This window comes from Grammomys surdaster, unplaced genomic scaffold (assembly GCF_004785775.1).
Source record: "Grammomys surdaster isolate TR1022 unplaced genomic scaffold, NIH_TR_1.0 223, whole genome shotgun sequence".
Classification (NCBI taxonomy): domain Eukaryota; kingdom Metazoa; phylum Chordata; class Mammalia; order Rodentia; family Muridae; genus Grammomys; species Grammomys surdaster.
In genome coordinates this window covers 3246342-3272602 of record NW_021604668.1, presented here as the reverse complement: position 1 = coordinate 3272602, position 26261 = coordinate 3246342, and the positions used below count along the sequence as shown (strand labels likewise).

At 46.0% G+C, this 26261-nt stretch overlaps 1 protein-coding gene across 1 annotated transcript in view; it reads left to right on the top strand.

Moving 5' to 3' along the window:
* Positions 1-3618: 3618 nt before the first annotated feature.
* Ptprn2 (protein tyrosine phosphatase receptor type N2) overlaps positions 3619-26261 on the top strand; it is a 732192-nt gene continuing 709549 nt past the window's right edge. Inside the window, exon 1 of the mRNA XM_028773201.1 lies at positions 3619-3727. Coding sequence (XP_028629034.1) covers positions 3619-3727 — 109 coding nt within the window. The remainder of the gene's footprint in view (positions 3728-26261) is intronic.

Genomic DNA, 26261 nt, shown 5'->3' with positions numbered 1-26261 from the left:
TGTTCTGTCTATAAGTTTTTACACTTCTTCCTTAGCTTTTATTATTTTTCCTGTGGTGTAGGTGTATGCATTATCTGAGCGTGTGTATGATATGAGTGTATTTGTGTGCATGTATAGCATGGTGTGGAGGTCAGAGGCCATGCTTTGCTGTCAACCCTTGACTTAGACCTTGAGACACAGTTTTCCTTTTGTTGTTTTCTATAGCATATATATACCAGGCTAGTTGGCCCACGAACTTGCTTCCAGGTTCCTGGCTTCTTATTAAAAGGATTGAAATAATGGATCACACAGATTTGCAAAAGTAGCAAGGTAATTTTATTACAGTGAGGTGCTAGTACAGAATAGAGGGTTCTACTGGATTGACGGCTGGCTGTGAGGGGGTGGGTACTTGGGTCCTGACTATTGTTTGGGGCTTTCTTTTGTGGAGTCAAGAGGAGGAAGAATCTGTGGGGGTCTAGTGAGAGTGTTTGTCTATGTTGATCAATAGATAAGATCTTATAATCATTTTTCATATAGCTTGTGCCCCTCCCCATAATGTATATGATTTTAATTATATGCATACTCAGTTACTCACAGGTATAATGTAATAAATAGATTCTTCCTAAAAGTTCACTTGAAAACACAGTTTTCGGCCGGGCGGTGGTGGTGCACACCTTTAATCCCAGCACTTGGGAGGCAGAGGCAGGTGGATTTCTGAGTTCGAGGCCAGCCTGGTCTACAGAGTGAGTTCCAGGACAGCCAGGACTATACAGAGAAACCCTGTCTTGAAAAACCAAAAAAACAAAACAAACAAACAAACAAAAAACCACAAACACAGTTTTCATTGTTTTGCCCTATTGCACATGGACCCCAAACCAATTCAGACTGCCCCTCTAGAATGTATTGGGAATACATTTGGGTGTAAACTGTCCGAGTTTGATGGTCGGTAAGGGGAGGAGAATCTTATCCCATTGTTCAGAGCCTGTTGAGGTCCAAGGTTGCTAGCTCATTGTTCTCAGAGAGGGACGTGTGTGCATAGTTTGGGAAAATAAAAAACTCATCAGCAGTGCAGGCTGCTAAGTGTGCTGTTAGAACAGGAATATATGCACGACCTAAACCTAGTACAGTTCCAGGTTAGTAAGTTGTTCCCTATTCTTGACGGCCTCACTTCTGGGGATTTTCCTACCTTTCTGTATGAGCAGCTTTACAGACTTGAGCTGCTGTGCCTAACTTTACCTGGGTTCTGGGAATCAAACTCGGGGCCCCACACTTACATGGAAGTGCTTTGCCTACTAAGATGCCACTTCCCCAGACCCTGTGCTGTTTCTGTTGTAATCCTTGCAGTCCCTCCCACACCCATGCCCATTTCTCTTTTCCTCTCAGGCATTTTCTTCTGCCTCTAAGTTGACACAAAGCTCTAAAGTTCAGACCGTTGCCATGAGATAGGACCTTGCTCAGGAAAGTGTTAAGCAGCAAGTCAAATAATGACAGGACAAATAATCCCGGCCTAGAATCTGTCGAACAATAAACAAGGCTAGATGAGGAGAGAGAAACCACAGCCCAAAGCAAACAGTGCTCCAGGATGTAGGCCCAGGAAGCCCAGGTAAACTCTTCTGGGCCTTCCTGGTGCCCTACTTAGCTGCCTATGGTTGTGACAGATGGTGTGGGCTCTACAAGTCCCTGGGTCACTGCAGATATGATCAGATCTGACTTTGCGGAGAGGTGACCCTTCTACATTGGAGGTGTAGCAACCCTCACTAAAGTTGGGTGCAAGGTTACTCAGCTGTTCCTCTGTGCTGAAGAAACTGTATTAGGGCAAGCTGATAAAGCCTTCTGAAAACTCACTGAACAGCCCTCAATGTCTGAATACCACTGTCATGAAGGACCTAACCTTCTGTGTGTTTTCTTTCTCTGTTGTTCTTGTCCCCAGATTCGTGACATGACTGTTAGGATCCCGGGGGACTGTTAGGATCCCGGGGGACATATCAGTCCACCCAGGCTGTCCCGTGTTACTCCATCCACACTTCACTCCCCACCCCCCCACACACCCCTGAGCTCACTCGTATTTCCACATCTGGGATCAAGGATATTCTAGACAAGCTGAAGCATGATGCTCAAAGCAGTTCTTGGAGTCTGCAAGAGAATCAGTCAAATTGATGTCTGCTTAAGGGTCTTACACTGTTTAGGGGTAGAATGTTCTAACTGCTAATGCACAGTCTAGGCTACTGAAAATGGCAAGAGAGCCAATGAGTTTATTAGGGTTATCATCCTTCTTCCTAGCCAGACGGGCATTTTCAGGACCATTGGTGACATGGGGTAGGGGACCTTGTTGCTGTGAATTGCTGTGGTGTTTCTTCTGGAGTATGGACTTTTTCCCTCCCAAAGTGAATTCTCACTTCCCCCCAGGTGGGGGCACAAGGTCTGAAGGAGAGTCTGAGACAAAAGGTTTGAAAGTCGAATCAGGATGAGGCCCAACAAAGGTGTCAGAATAGATGTCAGCATCTTCAGGCCCAACACTTAGTTTTGTTAGTTGTAGATAGGCTGAATGGAAAGATAGGTCCCTCACTGCCACCCCAAGCTCCAGTCGGACCAAATAGAGGCAGTCTTTCTCCAAGGGACCTTGTGGCAAGGGACATTAAAGGGAGGGATGGAAGGAAATGGGAGGGCTGGCCAGTCAGGGGAGGGCAAACTCATGAGGGTGGCTGAGGCTCCTAGCAGTGCCGCAATGACATGAAATAGGAAGATACTGGCTCTATGAGAGTCCTGAGGGAGGAAGTGAGCTGTTCCCTCACATGTAAGCATGCATACGTTGAGACTGTTACCCTCAAAACAAACCCACTCATATATACACGCAGCCTCCCACAGGCTTCGGATGCTAGGGGTACTGCTCCACTGAATCCTGACTTTGTCTATGGGTCTTTCAGAAAGTGGCCTGAGAATCTGCATTTGGTCCCTCGGCATTGGCCATTCCAGTGTTAAACTGAACTGTGAGCATGGAAGGCCCCCAGGTAAACAAGTCTGAAATTCGGACTTGACCACACCATGGGGTACACTCCACGGTCACCCTGGCTCCTTTTGTACTGTTTGAGGACTCCAACTGGACCTCCCACCCCATCAGCCTCCTCCTCAGGCCCTGCACGAAGTTTTCCGCTCGAGGCCTAACTGCCTACCATCGGATGCAGCTCTCAGTAGATCTATGCCTGCAGACCCCAACAGCTGCCACCACTTACTGCGGACAATACAACTGAATAAGGGTGAATTTGGTGTTTCAGCAGCACAGCCACACTTCCAAGTGTCCTCTCTCCACAAATTCATCTCGACACTACAGGGTGACCCTCGAAGGCCCCAGGCAGAAGAGACCACAGCTTGCAGGACTAAAGCCCGCTTCTCGGGAGCGAGCACCTCCTGCCCATCCCCGCGAGGTGGGCGTGCCTGAGCGTGCATGGCTAACAGAGGGCGTGGTCATGGGCGGGGCCGGCGGCGGGGGTGGGGCCGGCGGCGCTGTCCGGTGCTGAAGCTCGGCCGGCGCCGCCGCAGGAGCGCTGAAAGCGCCGCAAGAGGAGCTGGCGCCGCCTGGCTAAGTCCCTATCGGTCCTCGCTCCCGCGCGGCCATGGACTGAGCGCCAACCGGCTGCGGGGATGGGGCCGCCGCTCCCGCTTTTGCTGCTGCTGCTGCTGCCGCCGCCACTGCCTCGCGCTCTTCCCGCCCCCGCGTCTGCCCGCGGCCGGCAGCTCCCGGGGCGCCTGGGTGAGTGAGGGGCGCAGGGATGGGAGCAGGCGCTGGGTTCTGTGTGCCCGTGCGCAGCCGCAGGGCCCGCGGGCCCCCGCCGTGCGTCTTCCGGTCCTCGCCAGCTACGTGGGGCGGGTCTCGCCCCCCCCGCCTCAGTTTCCCTCCCCAGTGACCGACCCCACCCCCTTTGGCTATGGACTCCTGCGTCAGGGATTAGGGACCTGGGACAGCTCAACCATACGGTTGCCTACGCCCCGCGTGTTTGTGCACCCCCGAGTGTCCACGCTTTGCGCGTGCCCCAAGTCTCTATGAGCCCTGCCTGCTCTCGTGTTCCCTACGTGTGTCCGTGCGCTCCGCGTGCTATCTGAAGGGCCAGGACGTGGCTTAGTGAGTGGCTGGGCCCTTGCATGGAGGCTGTCCTCTCCTGCTACCCTGCGCTGCCTTTTCCCTCTCACGAGGCAAATCCTCGGTCTGCCGGTGAAGACTGGACGACATTTTCCTTTCCTGACACGCGGAAGGAAAAGGAAAGGCGACAGGGAGGGAGGGCGGAACTGGTGGCCTTTCTGACATGGCACCTCCCTCCTGCTAATCTTGTCTGTTAAGGAGATTTGCCACAAAACCAATGTTTGTAAGAGGCTTTGGGGGCAGAATTATCACACATAATGGACTAGAATAATCAGTCTTTGAGGAGAGAGTGTGTATGCCTGTGAATGGTAGGCAGTGAGGGGAGAGTTATAGCCTTGGCCGGAGCTCCCCTCAGGCTCCACACCTTCTTCCTCCAGACTCTGGTCTTCAAAGGTGTTTCAACTCAAAACTCAAAGAAAGGGACTGCAGGGAAGGAGGCAGCTTTGCTCTCCCAGACCTTTGGCTGGCTTAGGGCTGGTTCCCCAGGCTCTCCTGGCTTCCTGATCTCTCCACACTGAGGGTCTAGTTTAGTTTGCAGGAAATACTTAGGATGGAAAGGAGGCACTTGCCTACCACCTGAGACTCCTTGAACACGTGCTTTTTTTTTCCAGTCTACTTTCCCCATGACCAGCTCACAGGCCCCTTATTCCTTACTGAGTGGCTAAATGTGTCCTTCTTTCAGTACGTGTGTGTATGTTCTGGGGGTGGGTAAAGCTTTTGCCCTGTTCACCCCAGATGAACCCAGAAGACTAAGATATACATCAATTTTTTCTCTATTCCTTTCTTACTGGCTAGAAACTGGCCTGTCACTCCATGGGAAAGCTGGTTGCACAGATAGCCAGATGTCACCCTTCACATGCACAAGGCTAGAAACAGGTCAGGGAGAAGCAGGACAGCAGAGGTGGACCTACCTCATGACAGCTCCTCCCAAGCTGCTTTCCTAGGTAGTTGATGGCTCAGGGCATTTCACCAAAACCACAAAGAAAGGGGAAAAAGGTTGGGGGTGAGAGGCTTGCAAAAGTAACCCAAAGATAGAAACGTTTGAAAATAAGTCATCCTGGACACCTGCCTAACACAACAGTGTTCTCTTGACAACAACCAAAGTTGAGCCATGTCATCAAAAGGTGTGACCTGCATTGCTGATCCACCGTAAACATGGCAGAAGTATTGTCCAATGGCTCAGCCAGGAGGGTCAGGTTAGTGACTTGTCCATCTTGGGGTAGGCATGCTGTCACTGACTGATACAATTTGTCATAAGCCAGTCTCAGAATGCTTGTTTTGTGGGGCAATAATATAGACCTAGGCTTTGTCAAGAATACTTTGAAGGCAACATTTACAGCCCTCTGTACCCCGTGCACTTGGACCTGGCTTCTGCCATATGCACCGATCCCAGCATTCCATCCCCTTGTGCTGACTGCATGGCTCTCCCTGAGTGCTGCCACCCATTCTTAGGACACCGGAGACTACACACGGCCAATAGCTTTGTGAAAGGTAGCTACTGCTATGCAACTTGTCTTGTAACAGCTCGACTCAAATAATTGTACATAATCAAAGAAACAAAAGGAGAAATCTGGGAAAGCTGAGGCATCTGTTGTTTCTTTCTCTTATTTTCTTTCAGTGCTGGGGATTGAACCCATGGCTTTGTGCCTGCTAAGCAAGCCCTCTACCACTGAGCTACATCCCAAGCCCCAACACTAATTTTTTTCATTGAGCTATTAACACTTACTCTTTGGTTGAGGCCTGCACAACAGATGGTTGAAAGAGAGCCACAGTTTGTTTGCTTGCTTGCTTTTCCTCATCTATTGCATTAAACACTCTTGTGGGTTAGAACCAGGGCTGGATGTTATCAGAATGGAAGGATCTATCCTTCCTACATGGGGCACCTTGAGTGAGCAGGGCATACTTCCCATTTAAATGGTGCCAAAGCTGTCAGTGAGGCCAATGGTGGTATACCTGGGGTTGTCTCAGCACTTTGAGCCATTTGATGAGGTTGGATATAGCTTCCATCTTGCCTGGTTTCGCACTACTCTCTGTGGCACGTTGCACCCTGCACTGTGACACCCTTCCCATACCCTGCTTCTGCTATATCTCTGGCAGGAAAGAATCACGGATAGCCTTAATGATCTATGAGACTGGTCATTGTTTAATTGGAGAAGACAATCTCATTATAGCCCATAGACTGTCTCTTCGTATTCTTCCATTTTTGGGTGTCCTTGCTTCTCCAATCTCCCATCTTCTGCCTCTCTCTCTCTGGAATTTCAGGATCCCATGCTGTCCAGATCCTGAGGACTTCTTCCTGAGGTCTGACTTGGACATAAACTACAATTCTGTAATTCCATGGAGGCCTGTTTGTGAATTTGCTCAGATATCCTCCACACCAAAGGGGCAGGTGGATAAAGAACCCTGCCAAACCCTGGATGAAGTAACAGGCCCGAATTTGCCAAAGCTCAAGCCTACCTTTTACACAGAATGTTCATTCTGACCCTTTGTTCCTGCCTCCCCACTTGCCCACGCGTGCTTTCATTCACCAATGAGCCCACGCAGAGCTAAGATACAGAACTGGCAGAGGCAAGAGTCGGCTGGCTTTGTGAACTGCATGGCGTGATTGTTTATTTTTAAATCAAAGGATTCTTCCTCCCACAAAAGCGCAGATCTGTGTTTGCCTCGCGAGGCCTGGAGATTTTCATTCTATCGGGTTCTACAGAAATGAGCAGCCCACCCCTACCCTGGAGCCGAAGCCTGGTGTCTGTGAGCTGGCTCTGCTGGTGACTGTGTGTCTGCATCTGCCTCAGGTGCTGTGATCTAGGCAGGAATGGGCTCTGTGGAGAACTCTGGTCTTCCAGCAGAAAAAGGTGACAGACAATGGGGCTCCTGCACAGAACCAGGCATCTTAGCATGGAGCCATGAGGTGACTGCTGTCCAGAGATGGCAGTTCTGTGTGTCAGCCTGTGAGAGATAGGCAGGGAGGAAAAAGATGTTCTAAATGGCTTCTTTTTGCTGAGCCCTGCTGTGCATTTCAAAGCCTGCAGCTATTTTCTCAAGGCAGACTTGCTTGACAAGGTTACCAACTGGAGGTCTGTGTCCGTTGTCTCCTTACCGTCCCTCCCCAGGAAGAGGAGGCTACTTCATCTGTATCTGCTTCCTCCTGGGTGGCCTTGGGCTCAGCCTGAACACACTGCTGAGACACCTTATGGATTTCCAACTATGTTGTTTTTATTTTGGGCTCCCACCCCCTGGGAAGACCAAGGTTGTAGCTTGGAGTCAGTCAGATGGAGGGTAGGTGGTGGTGTTCAGTTCTAGGCCTGATGCTCTAATCAACTCTGGGGTTCCTGTGTTTTCTTTTATGTGGTAATTTCTTTGTTTTATGAATGTGGGGTAAGAAAGAGGAGAGTAGGAAGGAGGGCTGGGTCACTTGACTTTCCCTCTTCATGGACTTATTAAGAAGTGTTGCTGGGCATGGTGGCAAATGCCTTTCATCCCAGCACTTGGGAGGCAAAGGCACGGTGATCTCTGTGAGTTCAAGGCCGGCTTGGTCTACATACTGAGTTCAAGAATAGCCAGTACTACATAGAGATATCTTGTCTCTAAACAAACAAACAAACAAATAGAAGGAAGCAGTAACAGACGGGTTGTTATCACTGCTTCTTGGAGCACACATCTAGAGTCACAAATCCTCAGTGTGCTGGCTAGCTTTATGCTAACTTGACATAAGCTAGAGTCATTTGGTAAGAGTGAACCTAAGTTGAAAAAATATCCCACCAGACTGACCTGTGGGCACGCTTGTGGAACATTTTTTTGATTGAGAGTTGATGTGGTAGGGTCCAGTTCACTGTAGCCTGTGCTACCGTGAACTGGTGGCCTTGGGTGCTATATTAAGTGGGCTGAGGAAACCATAAGGAGCAGCCAGTAGGCAGTGCTCCTCCATGGTTTCTGCTTCACTTCTTGCCTCCAGGTTCCTGCCCTGCTTGAATTCCTGCCCTGACTTCCTTCAGTGATGTACCATGACCTGATATTTGTAAGCTGAAATAAACTCTTTAGTCCCCAATTTGCTTTTGATCATGGTGCTTAATCACAAAAGTAAAAAAGATGTTTTTAACTAAGTGTGCCATAAGCTAAATGCAACTCTGGCTTTGGGAGGCAGATATCTAAGGATTGCCTGAGTGTGTGCAAGTCTCGGTAGCTAAGGTGTGTTTTGTGTGTGTAAGGCACTCGAGAGCTGCAAGAAGAGGGCAGAGGTCTCAGCTGGTCATACTTGAGACAAAGGCTGGTATACCCGAGCTAGCCAGAAGGTTGCCTTATCTCTTCTGACAAGATGTTCTGTCTCCCACAGAAAGTAAACAGCTGACTATGTGGATAACTCTAGCTCCACTCAAAAGCACCTGGCAGCTGTTTTCACATTACTCTAAATTGACCTTGGTAAATGTAGACCCAGCTGGACTTACTGTTTCTGATCGTGGTTGACAGAAAGCCCCAAACATCTGTCTTCTCTGCTGCCTGGAAACAGTGCAGAAAGTTCCTTCAAGGAAGGTCTTTTTTCCCCCTTTTCTTTTAATCCATGCAATGTCTAACAGCCCTGCCAGTAGCTTTTTAAATATCTAGGGCAGGAAGTAAAGTGAATGAGGCTCTCCTGGGAGCACCTCCCCATTGCTGGAGTTAAGAACCTTTTCTGAGATAGCCATATCCAAAACCTATACCTGGCCAATGGTGACATGTCCATTTCTAGAAGTGAACTTTGATCTGGGACCTTTATCTCCATAGCTCTGGGCTTTTGTTAGGAAGATCAGGTAGGTAGTGTTCCCTACAAGCAAATTGGCTCACCAGTACACTGCTGCTTAGTCTCTGAGGCACTGACATTTGTCTTCCCTAGGTGCACTGCTGGATTTGGAGAGCAAAGGCTATTTCCTGTCAGCTCTAGGGAATAATTTGTGGTTCTGTGAGAGAGGATCATGATGGGGAGAATATACTCAGAGTTATAAGAGATGTCGTTGTGCTTTGCTTTCAAAATTCAGTTTTAAGATTACCAGGGGAAGGAGAAATGGCTTGGTAGTGGGTTTCGAATACTTTTGTAGAGGACCCAAGTTTGGTTCTCAGCACTACACTGGGGGCCTCATAACTGCCTGTAACTCCAGATCCAGGGGCTCTGATGCCTCTGCTCTCCACAGAACCTGTACTCATGTTTGCATACTTACATATAGACACAAAATTAAAAAATAATCTGCTTGAAAGGGAGAAATTACCATATGTGGGGGGTGGGAATGGCTCAGTGGGAACTTGCCACACAGTCATGAGCTGAGCTCAGATCTTCAAAATTCGTATAAATGCTACATAGTTATAGTGGTGCACCTATGATCTCCGTGCTTAGAAGGTAGAGATTAGGGGTCCCAGGCTAGCTAGACTAGCTGAACCTGCAATCCCAGGGAATATACACAACGTTAACTTCTGGACTTCATAAAAAAGTACACAAATATGCATGTGCATCCCCCACATGCATGAGAACATGCCCATGTGCACACACAGAGACATTAAATACACATATGAAAACAATGTGTCACGTGGGCATGTGGGGCTGTTCCCTTTCTTTCTTGTTTTTTCTCTTTTTTTTTTTTTTTTGAGACAGTGTTTCTCTGTATAGCCCTGGCTGTCCTGGAACTCACTTTGTAGACCAGGCTGGCCTCAAACTCAAAAATCCGCCTGCCTCGGCCTCCCAAGTGCTGGGATTAAAGGTGTGGGCCACCACTGCCCAGCTACTATTCCCTTTCCTTAGGTCTGCAGTTCTATATAGGTACTCAGGGACTGCTACAATGTGACCAGCTGCCTCAAGGTCCTGTCTGTAGGTCATTCCTACCATAATGAACTACATCCTTTAACTGAGAGTCAACATAAGCCCTTCCTTCCTTCCTTCCTTCCTTCCTTCCTTCCTTCCTTCCTTCCTTCCTTCCTTCTTTCCTTCCTTCCTTAAGTTGCTTTTTTCAGGATATTTAATCATGGTGATGAATAAATAACTAGCACAGATGCTGAAGGAATGTTTAACACAGGTGATGAAAGAATGTAACACAGATGGTGAAGTAATGTAACACAGGTGGTGAAGAAATGTAACACAGGTGATGAAATAATGTAACAAAGATGGTGAAAGAATGTAACACACAGGTAATGAAGGAATGTAACTCAGGTAGTGAAGAAATGTAACACAATTGGTGAAGGAATGTAACACAGGTGGTGAAGGAATGTAACACAGGTGGTGAAGGAATGTAACACAGGTGGTGAAGGAATGCATGGGGGGGACAATAGTGGACCTGTAATGTCACTCACATGGGCCTCCTTCCTTTCCTAGTTGGTATCTCCAGAGTTGGGCAGAGTGCCTGTTATATGACATGTGTCCTCAGAACTCTGTCTTCCATAAGAATATGTAGCTCCAATTGAATAAAGCAGGCTGCAGCCGGGTGGTGGTGGTGCACGCCTTTAATCCCAGCACTTGGGAGGCAGAGGCAGGCGAATCTCTGAGTTCGAGAGTTCGAGGCTAGCCTGGTCTACAGAGTGAGTTCCAGGACAGCCAGGGCTACACAGAGAAACCCTGTCTCGAAAAAACAAAAAACAAAAACAAAAAAAAAAGCAGGCTGCAGCTTTTGCCCCATGGTCCTTGGAGTGGGACAAGCTCATTTGTCACCCATCTGTGGGGTGTTTAGAATATGCGGGCCACTAGTTGAACTGGTCCAGGGCATTGTCAAAATGCTCTTTGGTCAGGTGTGAATTTTATATTGGGTTTTATGTTATTTAATGGTTCAAATACTTTGCTTGCTTTCAGAAGTTTTGATATTGAAAATACATGGTGTGGCAGGGATAAAAAGGAAAGTTATGAAGTGAGGTATCTATGAAGCTGGTTTTCCAAACACTTGCTGTGTTTCCATCAGATGGCACACAAACTCCAAGGGCTCCAATGTATTCATTCTCAACTTTGTAGAGGACAGTGGACCACTAAAAGAGCTACACTGAGCCTGCTTGCCACCACGCATCAGGCTCAACTCACTTATTCTTTTGTTTTTTGTTTTTTTTTTTTTGATGAATTAACTGTCGGGATTTTTGCAAAGACGTTATGGTTACATCTCAACTAATTGTAGTGATTTATACTTTAAGGCAGTATATTTTAAAAATAGTTGTCCCCAGCTAGCATGCGGATGTGACTGACTTTCCAGATGAGGATAATGAGAGGTGATAGTCTCTCTTGGCATCTATTTCACATCAGCAACAGCTTGAAGCTCTTTAATATAAGAAATATGGCTTCCTTGATGGTTATGCAAATTTCTCATGATCTTGAGTTAAATACAGCAGATGAGGACATAAAAGTATACTGTCTTTATTTTTAATGTAAACGCATGTTTTGACTGCATATATACGTGTGTGTGTGTCTGTGTGTGTATGTGTGTGTGTGTCTGTCTGTCTCTCCACACACATGTACACATGCAAGTGTTCATGGAGGCTAGCAGTCAACCTTGATTGCAGTTTTTCAGATGTTGTCACTGTTTTTTTTTTAGACAGGATCTCTCTCTGGGATCTGAGGTTCACCTTTAGGTGAACTTAGGCTTTGCTGACTACTGAACCCTAGGAATTCCCTTGACTTTGCCTCCCCAGCACTGGGATTATAGAAAGCACCATGACACCTGGCTTTTCACATGGCTATGAGGGGCTGAACTCAGGCTTCACTTGACCCACGGAGACATTTCTCCAGCCATGGACCAGGTCACTTTTAAGTAGAAAAAAAATCATGTTTCTCAATAAAGACTGGATTTTTAGTGTAGCCTGGAAGGGATCATGTTTTCCATGTTCTCCTAGTTTTCCATTTCTTGTTATGTCTCAAGCAATTGCCTGTCCTTAGTGTGTAAAAAAAACCACCAAGCTGACTCTCCGCAGTCACTGGTGACAGGCACAGCACACAAACCAGATAACTAGAAGTGTATGAATTACATCATTGTAAACCCTTGTATACAGCTCGTCTGACAAGTACATGGCAGAGGACAAGCCAGGAGAAGTCTGTTCATTAAAAATATTGGAGCGGCAAGGGACAAGGCAACACCAGAAGCTTGAAGTGAAGCCAGGCTTGTCATTTCTGTTTCGTGTCTTTGAGAAGACGGATGTAGATCTTGAAGAATGTCTTGATTTGTTGTTATTCTGGGAAAGTAGAGATTCAATCCAACTAAATATTTAGATATTTATATGGATATCATGCCTGTTCTTACTCTTAACAGGTTTTTGAGGGAATAATTTAGATGAGAACCTCTTTTAGGGTATGAGGAAATGACATAATCGACAATATCAGTCAGCGTTAAATGGTAAAGAGAGATATATGCATGCTCTAAATTGGCACTGCTAAATAATGCAAAACATTTGTTCACTGATTAAATGTTTATTGTAGGAACTCTGAAAGAACATCAGATGCATAGAGTTTAAAGTCAAGTAGTATGGGGGGAAAAGGATGTTCCAGATTGTTCTAAGTAACCTTATATAAAATGACACATTTAACTGCAGACCTGAAACTTCCCCTTGAACAGCACAGGCCTACTGCTGTCATGATCCATGAACTAGACTTCTTTCAGAACACGAAGAAGTGCCGCTTTCCCAAGAAAAATAAATGAACAAGAGAGGACAACGTGGAAGGCATGGTGGGTCATTTCAGTTTGTAACCTGGAAGGAAGAAGGTTTGCTCCTGGAAACAATCACTTCTTCTGAATAAGCTGGTGGTTCTGACTTGAGAGAGCTGAGCACTGAGCAGGTAGAGGGAACCCTCAGTGCCCCATATTGTGTGGGATGGACCCGTGAGAACTGACCCATCAGGAAGCTGGCAAAGCTATGGGTAAGGATCTCTGAAGCAGAGTAAGCACTTAGGGGATGCTGTTGGTAATGTGGGCTCTCAGTGGTGGGCCCTCACCTAGCTTGAGTGAAGTGTACCATGGTTGTGTTGCAGTATTCTCTGGAATAAGACATTGCTTCTTGGAGAGAGATTCCGTAAAACACAAGACACTATAGAGGGAGGTGTAGAATTCCACCCTTCAGCGAAGTTCATGAAACTCAGGGTGTAAACAGGATAGTAGCTTCAGGAAGAAATCAAACTGACCAGATCCTCTAGACTTCTTCCTCTCTGAGCATGTATTTGGATGCCACGTAGGGCCTGCATTCAAAGAAGCATTAGGTGGAAAAGGGGGCATTAAACCCCCTTGTTACTGGTTGCGTGTCTAGTTGGTGGAGTTTTGTTCCTGCCTGGTGTATGTGGAGGAGCAGAGCCAGAAAGTATATGCCACTAAGACCCCTCCTCTATGTTGGTATCACCAGCCTGTGATTTTCTTGCCCAGAGCTGAGTTAAGCTGACCCTTCACCTTGTACATCTTGTCATAAGCTGAAGAGAACTGTCAGTTTGAGCAAATGCGGGTTGTCTACCTTTGTGAGGATAGCCCACTGCAGGCTCCTAACAGAACTTCAGCTTTGGCTGCCATATCAGATATTACTGATGATAAACTATGTCAGAAGCATGGCCATGTTTCTCTTTTCCCACATTGTCAGAATTTATTGAATCAAAATAAACTCACAAATTTCTTGTTTTATTGGCTGTAATTTGCCAAGTATTTCCAGTTTCCCATAATAGCTGGCTCTTGGCAAGCACGGGTTCTTTTATTCCAATATTTTTTTTAAAAAAACTGTGTTTTATTTTCAACCATGTTCTATGTGTGTCTGTGTGCCTCCATGTGTACATGTGAGTGCACGTACCCATGGAGACCAGAAGCAGGTGTTTGGGTCCCCTGCTACTGGAGTGACAGGTAGTTATGGCTTGGTTAATGGGAACTAAACTCAGGTCCTCTGCAAGAATGAGCAGTATGTGCTCTTAACCATGGAGACATCATCTCTTCAGGTCCTATTTTAAAAGTTAATTTTAATTTTGTGCGTATGTTTGTTTCTGTGTGGGCATGTGTACTTGTGAGCGTACTTTTATTCCAGTCTTAACTCTCAGACCATACATCGTGAAATGAATGTATGTATGTGAGAGAGGGGGCAGTGGGGGAAAGACAGACAGACAGACAGACAGACAGACAGACAGACACACACGCAGAGAGAGAGAGAGAGAGAGAGAGAGAGAGAGAGAGAGAGAGAGAGAGAGAAAATGAAGAATGATGACCACAATGGGTTAGAGAAGGCTCAGCAGAGTTCACAGAGTCCAGAGGCTTCACTCGTGCAGAGGAGGAAGGCTGATTGCGATATGATGAGTCTGGGCCAGGGCAGGTAAGCAACCCTTTTGAAGATGCCTTGCAGAGCTCTAGTACAGAGTCACAGATTTGAGGTGATCCTCAGGACTGAGTAGCAGAGACAAGATGTAGTACTGAGTCCAGAGAGATGAATGGAGTCACATATTGGATGGGAATTTGAGCAGACAGTATCAGGCACCGAGGACCAAGCCAAGTGAAAGCCCCTAGAATAGTTTAGAGTTCTCTGCCTGTTGGTTTCCTGATGCTTGTATGTGTGTGTGTACATCCACGCGTGTGCATGTACAGGTAATCAGATGGCAGGTTGGGGATTGTTACCTTCACAGTATTAGGTGTTTTCTGTTTTCCAGGAGTTTTACCCTTCTTTGGTGTGATGTGTTCAGTAAAATTTTGGACCTCTTTTTTTCCTTGGGTGGTTTAAAGATATCCATGAGATTGCAGGGTCCCAATCTACTTTGATGAGTTTATATGGTAGTACCTTGTGGGTGGTGCTGGAAAGGTAGATGTGTTTGTAACACAATGAGGTGCATATCCACTCTGTGACTGTGTTTGCATTCTAAATAAGCCAAAGCTGCTTGTAAAATAGAGACACTAATTCAAGGCAAGGTGAAGCCTGAAAACCATGGCCTTGCAAGGCACAGGCTGGCTTCATAGCTGAGTGTCCTGTGGGGAGATAACAATGTCTATTCTTAGTAACTTCTGCAGAATACACAAACTATCAAGCACAGGCTTCAAATGCTGGAGAAGGGTCTTTAGGCCAGTATCCTTAAAGTGTGAGCAGCTTTTGTATCAAGGGATTGTAGCTTTTATTTTTGATACTTTGTGGGCTCACTGAAGGACATAGGGTCAACTGGAGATCCTTTAAAGGGCCAGGAACACAAAATAAATCAAACCACAGTGGGTCAAGAATGAGGTTTGTGAAATGACTTGGTATAGTACTGACCAAACAGGGGCTCTGAAATTCACATGACTCTGGGTTGGTGGTCAGTGAGTCTTCAAAGAGAGACTCTAAAATGTGTGCAGGTATGGGGCTCTGTTGGTTCTTCTGGAGTTGGAGTTGACATTTGTATATATTTCCGTCTGTCTGTCTGTCTGTCTGTCTGTCCCTTTCTCTCACTTTCCTCACCCATGTATGTATGTGTATCAGTGCTTTTGGAGCTATATTTAAAATAGATGTTTTCCTCAATCATTTCTCCACCCTAGTTTCTGAGACAGCGTCTCTCACTGAACCCGGAACTCACTGATTTCGCTAGACTGGCTGGCCTGTAAGCCTTGGGAAGCCCCTGTGTCTGCCTCTCCGGTTCTGAGGTCATAGGTGTGTGACACCATGCCTAGCTATTTATGTGAGTTCTGGAAACCTTAACTTAGGTCCATATGCTTCTATAAAAGTACTTTAACATCTTCTGAGCCCTAGTATTTATTTTTTAAAAAAGATTATAAAGAGTGGTGATTTCTGGCGATCATGCTGTAACTGATCAACTGTGTCTAGAAACTGCTGTGGCTTTTGTTGGCACCCAAGAAAGTATTTCTGGATTCCAAGGCAGGATCTCTTTTTATCCATTTGAAGTTTGGTTTGGTCTAAAATGGTAAGAGTAGCATGGGGTGTTGACTGTCAACAACATGAACCACTCCAGTGCATGATGCCTGAGGACAGTGGTCCCTTGAGTGTTTCTGTGAGAGTTAGACTGTGTGGAGATATGTTTCTGCACCAACTCGCAAGAAGTGCCTCTGCTGTCCATCACACTAACATCTGTTTAAGTTTGGATTATGATTCTAAGAATGTCTTAACTCACCCTTTGGCTCAGAAAATGTCAGAGAATGAGACTTATTTATTTAGTTTAGGATACAGTATAAATCATTCAGAAAATATAAACACACATTCTCAAGTCTCATAGCTATGCGGGCAGCATTAGTGGTCTATATTGTACACTAGTCTTTATTTAAAAACTGGCTTCTCTATATTAATATAGTCATTTACTGATGGAAAACAAAACATAAAGCAATTTTAATGCTGAGGTTCCCCGGATAGAACTTTATGACTGGTAGTGAACTTTGGGATTTGATGACCCTTTCTGTAGGCAGCACTGGCAGATCTGGATGGATGTTAGAAAATTTACAGTACGTTAATGAACAGCTGCAGATCAAAGATACAGCAGGAAGAGACAAGAAACAATGTGCATGTGGGGTCATTCTTCCTTGGAAGGGTTACCAGTCCTGGAATACATTTCCATAAGGATTAGGGCCAAAGGCCTGCAGGGATCCTTCAACAGCAGACAGTGTCATGAATATGCTATGCCAATAATACAGAGCGGCACACTTGTCTTTCCACAGTGTCAGAATCTGTCAGGTCAGGAGGTTTACAAGCTTCATCAGTGTCATTAAACCAAGAACTCCTGGAGTCTCTTAGGACAATTATATATTCTTTGCTCCTTCAGTCTCAGTCATTGGTGTCTGTAACAGTCAAGTCATACTTCACTCACATCCAGGTTACAGAAAGTTGGAAGAGGAGGAAGAGTTCACAAAAGTTAAAAGCAAGCAAGCAAACTAGCAAGCAAGGAAGGAAGGAAGAAAGAAAGAAAGAAAGAAAGAAAGAAAGAAAGAAAGAAAGAAAGGAAGGAAGGAAGGAAGAAAGCAAACTAACAAGCAAGCAAGTAAGTAAGCAAGCAAGCTATCATGCAAGCAGGCAGGCAGGCAGGCAGGCAGGCAGGCAGGCAAGCAAGCAAGCAAGCAAGCAAATAAGCAAGCTAGCAAGCAAACTAGCAAGCCAGCAAGCAAGCTATCATGTAAGCAAGCAAGACAGCAAGCAAGCTATCATGTAAGCAAGCAATCCAGCAAGCAAGCAAGCAAGCAAGCTAGCCAGCCAGCAAACAAGCAAGCAAGCAAGCAAGCAAGCCAACCAGCCAGCCAGCCAGCCAGCCAGCCAGCCAGCCAGCCAGCCAGCAAGCAAGTGAAGTAGCTACAAAGTCAATGCAAGTGACCAGGTATTGATTTACAAACCAACCATGGGGATGTTGAGGCAAGAATTTAGGTGACATTGAAGTGGCAATATTGACAGCAGACAGTATTGGGGTGCACTGTGTCCAAGGATGGCTGCAGTGAGTTGTCTGAAGTTTCCTGAGCAGAATCTGTGACTGGAGTAGTCCATGGGAGAGTGATGGTTGATTGTTGCAGCCTGCAGTGCCTTGCCTTACATGTGTCTGTGTTAATGCTTTAAAATCTTCCCTGCTGTAGTGGTTGTTTACTTCTACAGAACTGTGCTGGCTTCCTGCGTCACCCCCTTTAGCTATGCTGTGTACAGAGATGTAAGAGTGAACATCAGGAGGATATTTGCATCCATATATCCCACTATCCCAGGAACCAGATAATCAGCCCCATAAAAAAACATGTTTTCAGTAAATGGACCAAATATCAGTGTGGATTGGGGCCTTCAGGCACTGTGTAGCAGACATGGTGGGCAGACCCTTCTTCTAGAATCTCCCCTCATGAGTCCTTTCCTGCCTTCAGAAGATCACCAGAACATTTCTATTCCAGTATTCTCTCAGTGCCTGCTGTTGGTGACCACAGTTAACTCATGTGGTGTTAGAGGACTTATGTGTCATGTGTATTGATCTTGGTTTGGGAAATTCTCATCTGGTTGTGTGAGAAAGACTGGTGAAAGACTGTGGCATGAGAGGCTGACATTTTCACCACACGGGCAATCACTTTGGTTTTTTAAGAATTCTGGACAAGGAATGGAGCAGCACTTCTGAGGCTGACTCTTCTGCGACCCTTGAGAGATGCTTTTCATCAGATGCTCTGACAACGAAGGAGAACACACCACAAACATAGCATCCCACATAATCCACCGAAACCACGGGGAATTGGTGAGAAACCAACCCTTCCTCAGTGGAGGGGCAGACCCAGTGTGAATACCGGCTGCTCTGTGGGGACTGTTTGTGAATCCTGGTCCCTGATGTTGGTATCTGGGGAATTCACATTACCAATAGGTCTTAGCCTTTGTGGATTGTTTCATATCACTATGAGAAAATGCTGAAGATGAGAAACTCATGAAAGAGAAGGTTAGAAGGAAAAATTTTAAGTGGATTGTGGCGGTAGACTAGAGTGTCTATGATCTCATGGGTTGGGGAGGCAGACAAGTGTGTCTATGATCTCATGGGTTGGGGAGGCAGACAAGTGTGTCTATGATCTTGTGGACGGGGGGCGGGCAGACAAGTGTGTCTATGATTTTTGTGGATTAGGGAGGCAGACAAGAGTGTCTATGTTCTTACCTCACTCTGCATTTACTGGCTGCACAGTTGGTAGATTGCCTCATAGACATGAAGTAAGAGATTCCTAACTCATAGCCTAGACCCCCACAGTAGTGAGTGAATCTGGAGTGTTCTCTCTAAGGGGTTTCATCTGGATCTGGAATCTCTGTGTCTACTTCTCCAGATTCCTGTTTTTCACTTGCAGGGATCGGGTTCAGCAATGCCCTAAGACCTGGCTAAGCAGCTGGAAATATCCAGCACTGCAAAAAATTAATAACAATATAAATAGTATGGAGATGTAGGTGGGAAAACTTGGAATATACTACAGTTTGAGGTAGGAGAACCAGGATCAGAGGCCAACAGAGTATGTCTGCTGCTGAAAGATGCAAGTGAGAAGATCTTAGAAAGAATCCACCCGAGACTCTCATATTCCTTATCATAAATTGGAGGAATGAGTCAGGCGTGTATGGACGGCCCAGCCACACCTGAAGCTTGGCAGTCCAGGATATGTTCCTCTAAGAAAGCCTGTAAGCTGGTCTTGCACAGTGGTAGAGCTTTTTCCTCAGCCTCCGTGAACGCTGGAGTTCTAGCCCCAGCATTTGAACAGCTGTGTTCCTCCAGATAGCGCTAGAAAAGAGTCTGCACCAGAGGCTGGCTTTTCCTGGCTGTCCTCTCTATGAGTTGTGTGGGTGAAATACTGGCATTTCATGGAGAAAGCCCTGTCCTTCCCTGTACACGTGTGCTCAGGACTGTCTGCTGTTTCTTCTTCCACACTAGAGCTGCAGAGTTGCAGGTTGGGTTGATGATTAACTCTGTCCCTGTGTTAATGAGGGTTCGTTCTCTAAAGGAACAGAACTCTTTTGCTCTCTCTGTCTCATTCTCTCTCTGTGTCTTATTGTTTATCTGCCTCATTCTCTCTCTCTCCCTCTCCCTCTCTGTCTCTCTGTCTGTATGTCTCTCCTTGTGTGTGTGTGTGTGTGTCCAAGCATGCACACGTGTACACGTGTATGTGCATGTGTGCATGCATGCACATTTGAGTAATGTTTTCTATTGATGTGATAAAACACCATGGTAAAGATAACTTATAGAAGACAGCATTTCATTTGGCTTATGGGTTCAGAGGATTAGACTCTATAATGGCAGAGTAAAGGCCCAGCTGAGAGTTCACATCTTGATCCACAACCACAAGGTAGAGAGAGGATCATGTGAGCTTTTGAAACTCCAAATCCCACTCTCAATGACACACCTTCTCCAACAAAGCCACACCTCCTAATCCTCCCCAAATAGTTCCACCAAGTTGTGGAATTCAAGTACTTAAGTCTATGAGGGCCATTCTCATTCAAATCACCACGACATGTTTAGGATTTATTAGATTGACTTACAAGATACAGTCTGGGTAATCCCACATGGGCTGTCTCACACATACAAAACTGTCTCAGTTCTTGAGGCCAGATGTCTCAGAAGTTTCAATGTGGCACTAAAAGCCTGGATGTTTCCGGAGAGCTGCTAGTTTTTAGACTATGTTGGAAATCTAAAGAAGCTGTTTCTAAAACCAGTAAAGGAACAATGCAGCTACAGGATAGATGAGTTTGTCAGCAAGAGTGAAGGAAAGCAGGCAAACAGCAAAAGCCTCCCCATTGTGTATGTTTTCCACATGAGGGGGGCTTCCACATTTCAAATAATCTGAACAAGATAGTTCCTCCAATCCCTCACAGGAGTTCCTGGATACTTGCATTTTTTTTGGTTCTAGATTATGTTGACAACCAAGATTATTCATCACAGTCCCACACACTTGCATGGCACAGATAGACAATGGTAGGGAGCTGGGGGACTGGCCTACCTCAGCTGTTTCTACCCTGGGGACCTTACCCATGGGGTAGGTGTCACCTCTAACCTCTTCAGAGCCTCTCCCAAAGCTTCTGTTCTTACTGTCTGTTTCTTTTTTAGCACAAGGCTCCCACATGTCCTGGTCAGCCTCTGTCTCCTCAGAGACATATACTTCCTCTCTGCTAATTAACTTGTGGGCTCACTGAGGATCTGCTTGCCAAGGCCCTGGCGTGGCAGGAGCCTCCTTGTCTGTTAATGAGCAAGAGCTAGAGGCCCGGATGGTACTGCCAGGCTTTAGCTTTGACATTTTACGTGGTAACAATGAAAAGCTTTCCCAAAATAAGTGTGGTCTGTGTAATAGCTAATAGATTTTGTGTGAAGTGTAGAAATGTTACCACATTTAGCCTTGTCAAGCCTGCGGTCACAGTGATGAGGTGTGGAGTAGAGGAATTCTCTAGCTGTCTGCTAGATGTACCATCTGGTAGACAGTACAGACCATTTAACCATGGGCAGATGGAGTGTCAGCTGTCTTGTACTCTGGAAACCATGAGATTTCCTCTGACTTCTGATTGTCTCCATGCACGGACAGAAACTCAGAGGGTAGGGAGCTGAAGCAGAGGGCAGCAGCCAACTTCCTAAGGAAAGGGTGTTCTTACACCTGCTTCCCACTAGAGAAAACTGATAGAGATAAAAGATCTTTTTCCTTTAGACATTTTTGATGGAGGAAGTTCAAAATCCAGGCTCGTCTCTAACTTAGACCACTGACTTAGAGGTTGAGGTGCTGTGCTGTGTCCTAGAGCTGGGGATCAGGTCAGCCAGTAGCTTACACAAATGGCCTAGGGGCCAAGAAAGATCCCAGTCACCATGACCCTCTCTCTGACTTTCTGTTCTTGCTCTCCTGGGAAGTAACATTTGAACAGAGCTTATCCATGCCAGTGCATCCCCCTACCCCCACAAATTTATTTATAATAGGTATACTTGCTTTATTTATTTATTTATTTGAAAGGTTATGGCCAAGATTCATGGCAGACCTATGGTCAATGCCCCAGCAGGCCTGGGGCATGGTCTGGGGAGTGTTGCTCAGCAGTTCTGTGTCTCGGTTTGCTCATGGATGGTGTGGCGATACCAATGCCTGCTCAGATAAATCTATTCTTCCTTTTTCTGTGGAAAGAGCATGTCAGGGTGACAGAGGGTCCCATTTCATGGCTATTCGTGAATTCCTGAATTCAGGAATATTCCTGGGTTTCCTGAATACACTGTGGTAAAGTGCTTAGATCTCAGCTAGAGTGAACCAAGACCTTTCTGGTATTCTGATAGACGCCACTGTTCTGGTAAAGTATCTGCTCTAATCTTGGTGCTTAGCCATGGGAGTGCCAATGTCAGATGGTATCTGTGGTCAAGAACCCCAGCTGTATTCCTGAAAGACCCATATCTCCCCAGATGGATCCTGCCGCCTTTGATAATGTTGCTTTTCCATTCTGTGGTGATCACATGTCTGTGTGACTGCCCATGGGCTGTGTGGATCACAGCCCAGGGATATGTGTGCACGTGTGAGGTTGCAGATAGGCCTAATCTAACCCCAACTACAAGGGACATGGAAGCCTGACTCAGATCTACGTCATGTCTGTGACAGTGTGCCCTTTGAACCTCATGGTTTTGTAGATGACTTTCTTGGATATTCTCTTTACTCTGTCCTTGCCTTTGTCCCCGAAGAACAATTTTCTGTTTCAGATTGTATTTTTATTTATTTATGTGTATATGTGTGCATGTGCATGTTTGTGTGCCATGTGTCCATTGTGCATGTGTGTGTGTGTCATGTGTGCTTTGAGTAGTGTTAGTCAGTTTTTCCTGCCATGGTCATGAAGTGTGTTCTTTTACATGGATCAACTCCACACATGCTTCTTCAGGCTCCCAGCAGTATATTGGCTTTGCACAAGAATAGGAGCTGGTACTCTTAAGTGCTAAATGGCCTATTAATAATAAGTGATGTTAACATGGCTGTTTATGCTGGAGAGAAGCAGAGTGTGAATGTGGCTCACTCTGGGTGTGGGGGGGGTCACTGCATCAACCTGCATTCCACTTGCTGCTTTGGTTGCATTTCATCCTTAGGATTTTTTGCACACAGAGGACAGATAGAGAACGGGGTTGGCTATCCCCTCTTCCTGTTACAGTGTCCCCCTCAAATTCACCTAACTCCAAGGAATGGCATCCTGGAGTGGTGCCTTTGGGAGGTGATGAGCTCTGACTTTGGGCCTGTGATGAAAGAAGTACCATTCAGGATTGCAGCAAGTTACAGGGAGCTGCCAGACTCTTCACCACAGGAAGACACCTAAGGATAGCAAGCACCTGACCTCCTCCGCCTCCAGCCTCCAGGGGAATGTCTGTGCTGTTTACTCCTGCTGGATCTGTGGGTTTCTTTTTATCTGAGCCATGATGCCTCCAGGACAGATGAACTTGGATGTTATGGGACATATGTCTCAGTTCCTTCCTTCCTTCCTTCCTTCCTTCCTTCCTTCCTTCCTTCCTTCCTTCCATCCTTTTTAACTTTCTATTGATCTTTGTGAATTTTACATAATGTACCACAATCACACTCATCTCCCCATCCCTTTGTACCTGCCCTCTGTTCTTGCACACCCCAAAAAGAAAAAAAATCTCATTGTAGAAGCTGTAGTATGTCACAGTGTGTCCCACAGTATATCTGTTTGTTCACACATCTTTACTTGCAAATGTTCATTGCAATGAGACATTGGTCTGGCTCAAGGCCTCTGACTTCTGCTAAGCTATAAATACTGATTCTTATCAGAACTTCTCTCTGGTATCCTATTGCTCTCCTGTGTTGTGGAGATCCTTCTGCTTTGGATCTGCACACTCCAACAGGTCAAAGATAGGGTGCATGTTGGAATTGGCCAACTCTCTCCAGCACTGCCCTGGCTAGTTCACCCAGTGGTGTGGCCAGCAAAGGACAGAGCTAATTCTCCTGCTCTCATGCCTTCAGGGACAGCTCACTCCTCATACCCAAGCCAGCAGGGCCAGCTCTATTGTGCTGCCTAGGAGAGGTACAAGTCTCTCTCTCTAGTGCTGCAGCTGGTGAGGGGCAGGGGTGGCTCTCCTGCTCTCATGACATGTCTCAGTTTGGCACACATTTCAACCAATTTGAAGACCTATGGCTTCGTATCTCCCACCATCTCTGAGCTTCCTTGAGACTATGGGGCTTCAGTCAGTGTAGGCAACCAGAGGGCAAGCATGGTGGTGAACTGAGATCTCTGAAGGTCTTATTTTGGTGTTTTCTTTGGCCATCACCTCTGTGCAAAGCATCTTGCCTGCTGGAGGACTCCGTGATGTGATGTCCCTAGTCACCTGAGCATCAGGGGCAGCCATTAGAGTGGAGTGCCCTAACCAGGCACCTTGGAGGACTGAGCTATTATCTAGGCCACACTGGATTAGGTAGGTATGAGTCAGAATCAGAGTGTATAGAGGGTCAGAAAAGACTCCATCTTGTTTTGTAAGGAGAATGAAATCCCACTCTAGCTGGTCTGTTTAGTCTTTAAGAAGTTTCTTTCTTTCTTTTTGGTTTTTTTGAGACAGGGTTTCTCTGTGTATCTCTGGCTGTCCTGGAACTCACTCTGTAGACCAGAACTCAGAAATCTGCCTGCCTCTGCCTTCCAAGTGCTGGGATTAAAGGCGTGTGCCACCACTGCCTGGCAAGAAGTTTCTTGATTCAGTAAGACCGAGTATAAACTGCCAGGTCTGCTGGCCTGGCAGAATGGTACTAAGTGAAGATCCATCTGGTGAGTGTACCAGGCCCATCCTTGTCTCTCATTCCTGAGGCCACTGGATTTTCTGTGGCCACAGGTATTACAAATTCACAATTTTGAAGAATACTCTGTAAAATGAATTATTTTTAATGTAAATGTATGTAGTAACTTAGTACGGCAGCTGTATTTCTTTATCCTGGCTAGTTCTCAGGATAAAATAAAAAGATTTATTTTAAGGACTCATCTCAGTACCTGGGCAGTCTATCTTAATATCCTAAAATAGTCTCGATACCTTCTAGCCATGATTCCAGGAAAACTTGCAATTAGGCCTTCCATAGCTGTTAATCACTCAGGAACTCTTTTCTCCTTCCTCCTCATGGCTAATCTGAATCTCCCTTCCTCTCTCTTTTCTTCCCCGAGCTGGTGGAAGTTCCACCCTATTCTCTCTTCTGCCCAGTTATTGGGTGATCAGCGTTTATTGACAAGGCAGAGAATAAATGGTAAGAATTGTTTACTCAAACTTGAGACAGGAGATTCTTGACAAAGGTATTACAATGCAGTGTCCAGATTGAAACAAGGCATGAGGGCAGAGAAATCAGCGTTTGAATGATGCAAGGACAATCTTTACACAGTGCACAAAAGCATTATGCCCACAATAACCTGAAATGTTCACTAGACTCTGATACCTTCTGGAGTGCTTTGGCTTCACTGACCTATAAGCAGTTACTTAATGCCCTGCTCTGCCTAAGCTTTCTGAATCTCAGCCTTCACATTGGTGTGTCAACCTTCCTCTGCCAAGGCTTCGGCACTGGTCACTCCCTTCTGAGTCCAGGCCTGCCTCACTGATCAGAGTCTATTGTTTTATTTAGGATTCTGAGAAGAAGGCCCAAAGGCAATCAGGGCTCCTGCCAGAGCTTCCAGTGCCTGTGATACTTAGGAGCTCAGGCCCCAGGCCTGTTCAGACTCAGGTGGCTCTTGTCTCTGCAGAGCCTGCAGAGCCACAGAGTTATTAGCAGAAGAGGAAATCATGCTCCTGGAAGCTGCTGCTTAATCACAGTCACAGTGGGAGTCTTCCCCAGAGAGGCATTGGCATAGTTAAACATCTATTTGGCACCAAAGGCTGCCTGTGGAGCAGGATGTGGTTGCTTCAGCTGTATCTGGGATATGGGTGTGGGCTGAGAGATTCCAGACCAGAAGCAAGTGGGGATAGTCCATCACCCATCTGATCTGCTGTCACCTGGTTAGAAGATGACCCAAGAAGAACTTGGCAGGTGTTGGTAGGGTTCATCACATTCCAGCCAAATTAAACAGAATGTTGTTTTGTGAGGTCTGTGTCTGTTTGTCTCTGTGTATTTCTCTGTGTCTACATATCTATGTACACCTACTGTTGTGTGTCTACATGACTGTGTATCTATATGTCATTGTATATGAGTGTGGGTATATCTATTTCTGTGTATCTGTCTTTGTGTATCTGCATGTCTGTATGTTTCTGTTTGTTGGGGTGTGTGTGTGCTTGTCTCTGTGTTGTCTCCATATCCATGTGTTTGTGTATGTCTCTCTGTGTTGTCTGCTTGTCTGAGTATGTCTGTGTGAGTTATATGTCTGTTTTTCTGTCTATACATGTCTGTTTATCTGGGTGTCTTTCTGTCCGTCTGTGTATGTAGCAGGAGCTAGAGCAGGTGCAGTCCTTTAGGAAGTGGCTATTATGGCTATGAGCCAAAGTATGGAGGCCAAGGTATTCCTATTTTTGTTGTTGTGATAAATGTGTAAAAGAAATAATTAGGAAGAGGAAAGGACTTCTTTTGGCTCATGGCCTCAAGGATGGTTGGATGCATTGCTTTGAGCTTGAGATGAGGCAGAATACCATGGTAATGGAAGCATGTGGCAAGACTCCTCACCTCATGGCAGCCAGGAAACAGAGAGAAAGGAAGAAGGCAAGATATGTCTTTCTAGGCCATGTCTATACTGACCTACTTTTTCAAGTGAGGTCCCACCCCTTATATACCCTTATATACAACCTCCCCCAATAATACCAATAAATTACAATTCCATCAAAGTATTGATCCTTTGGTGC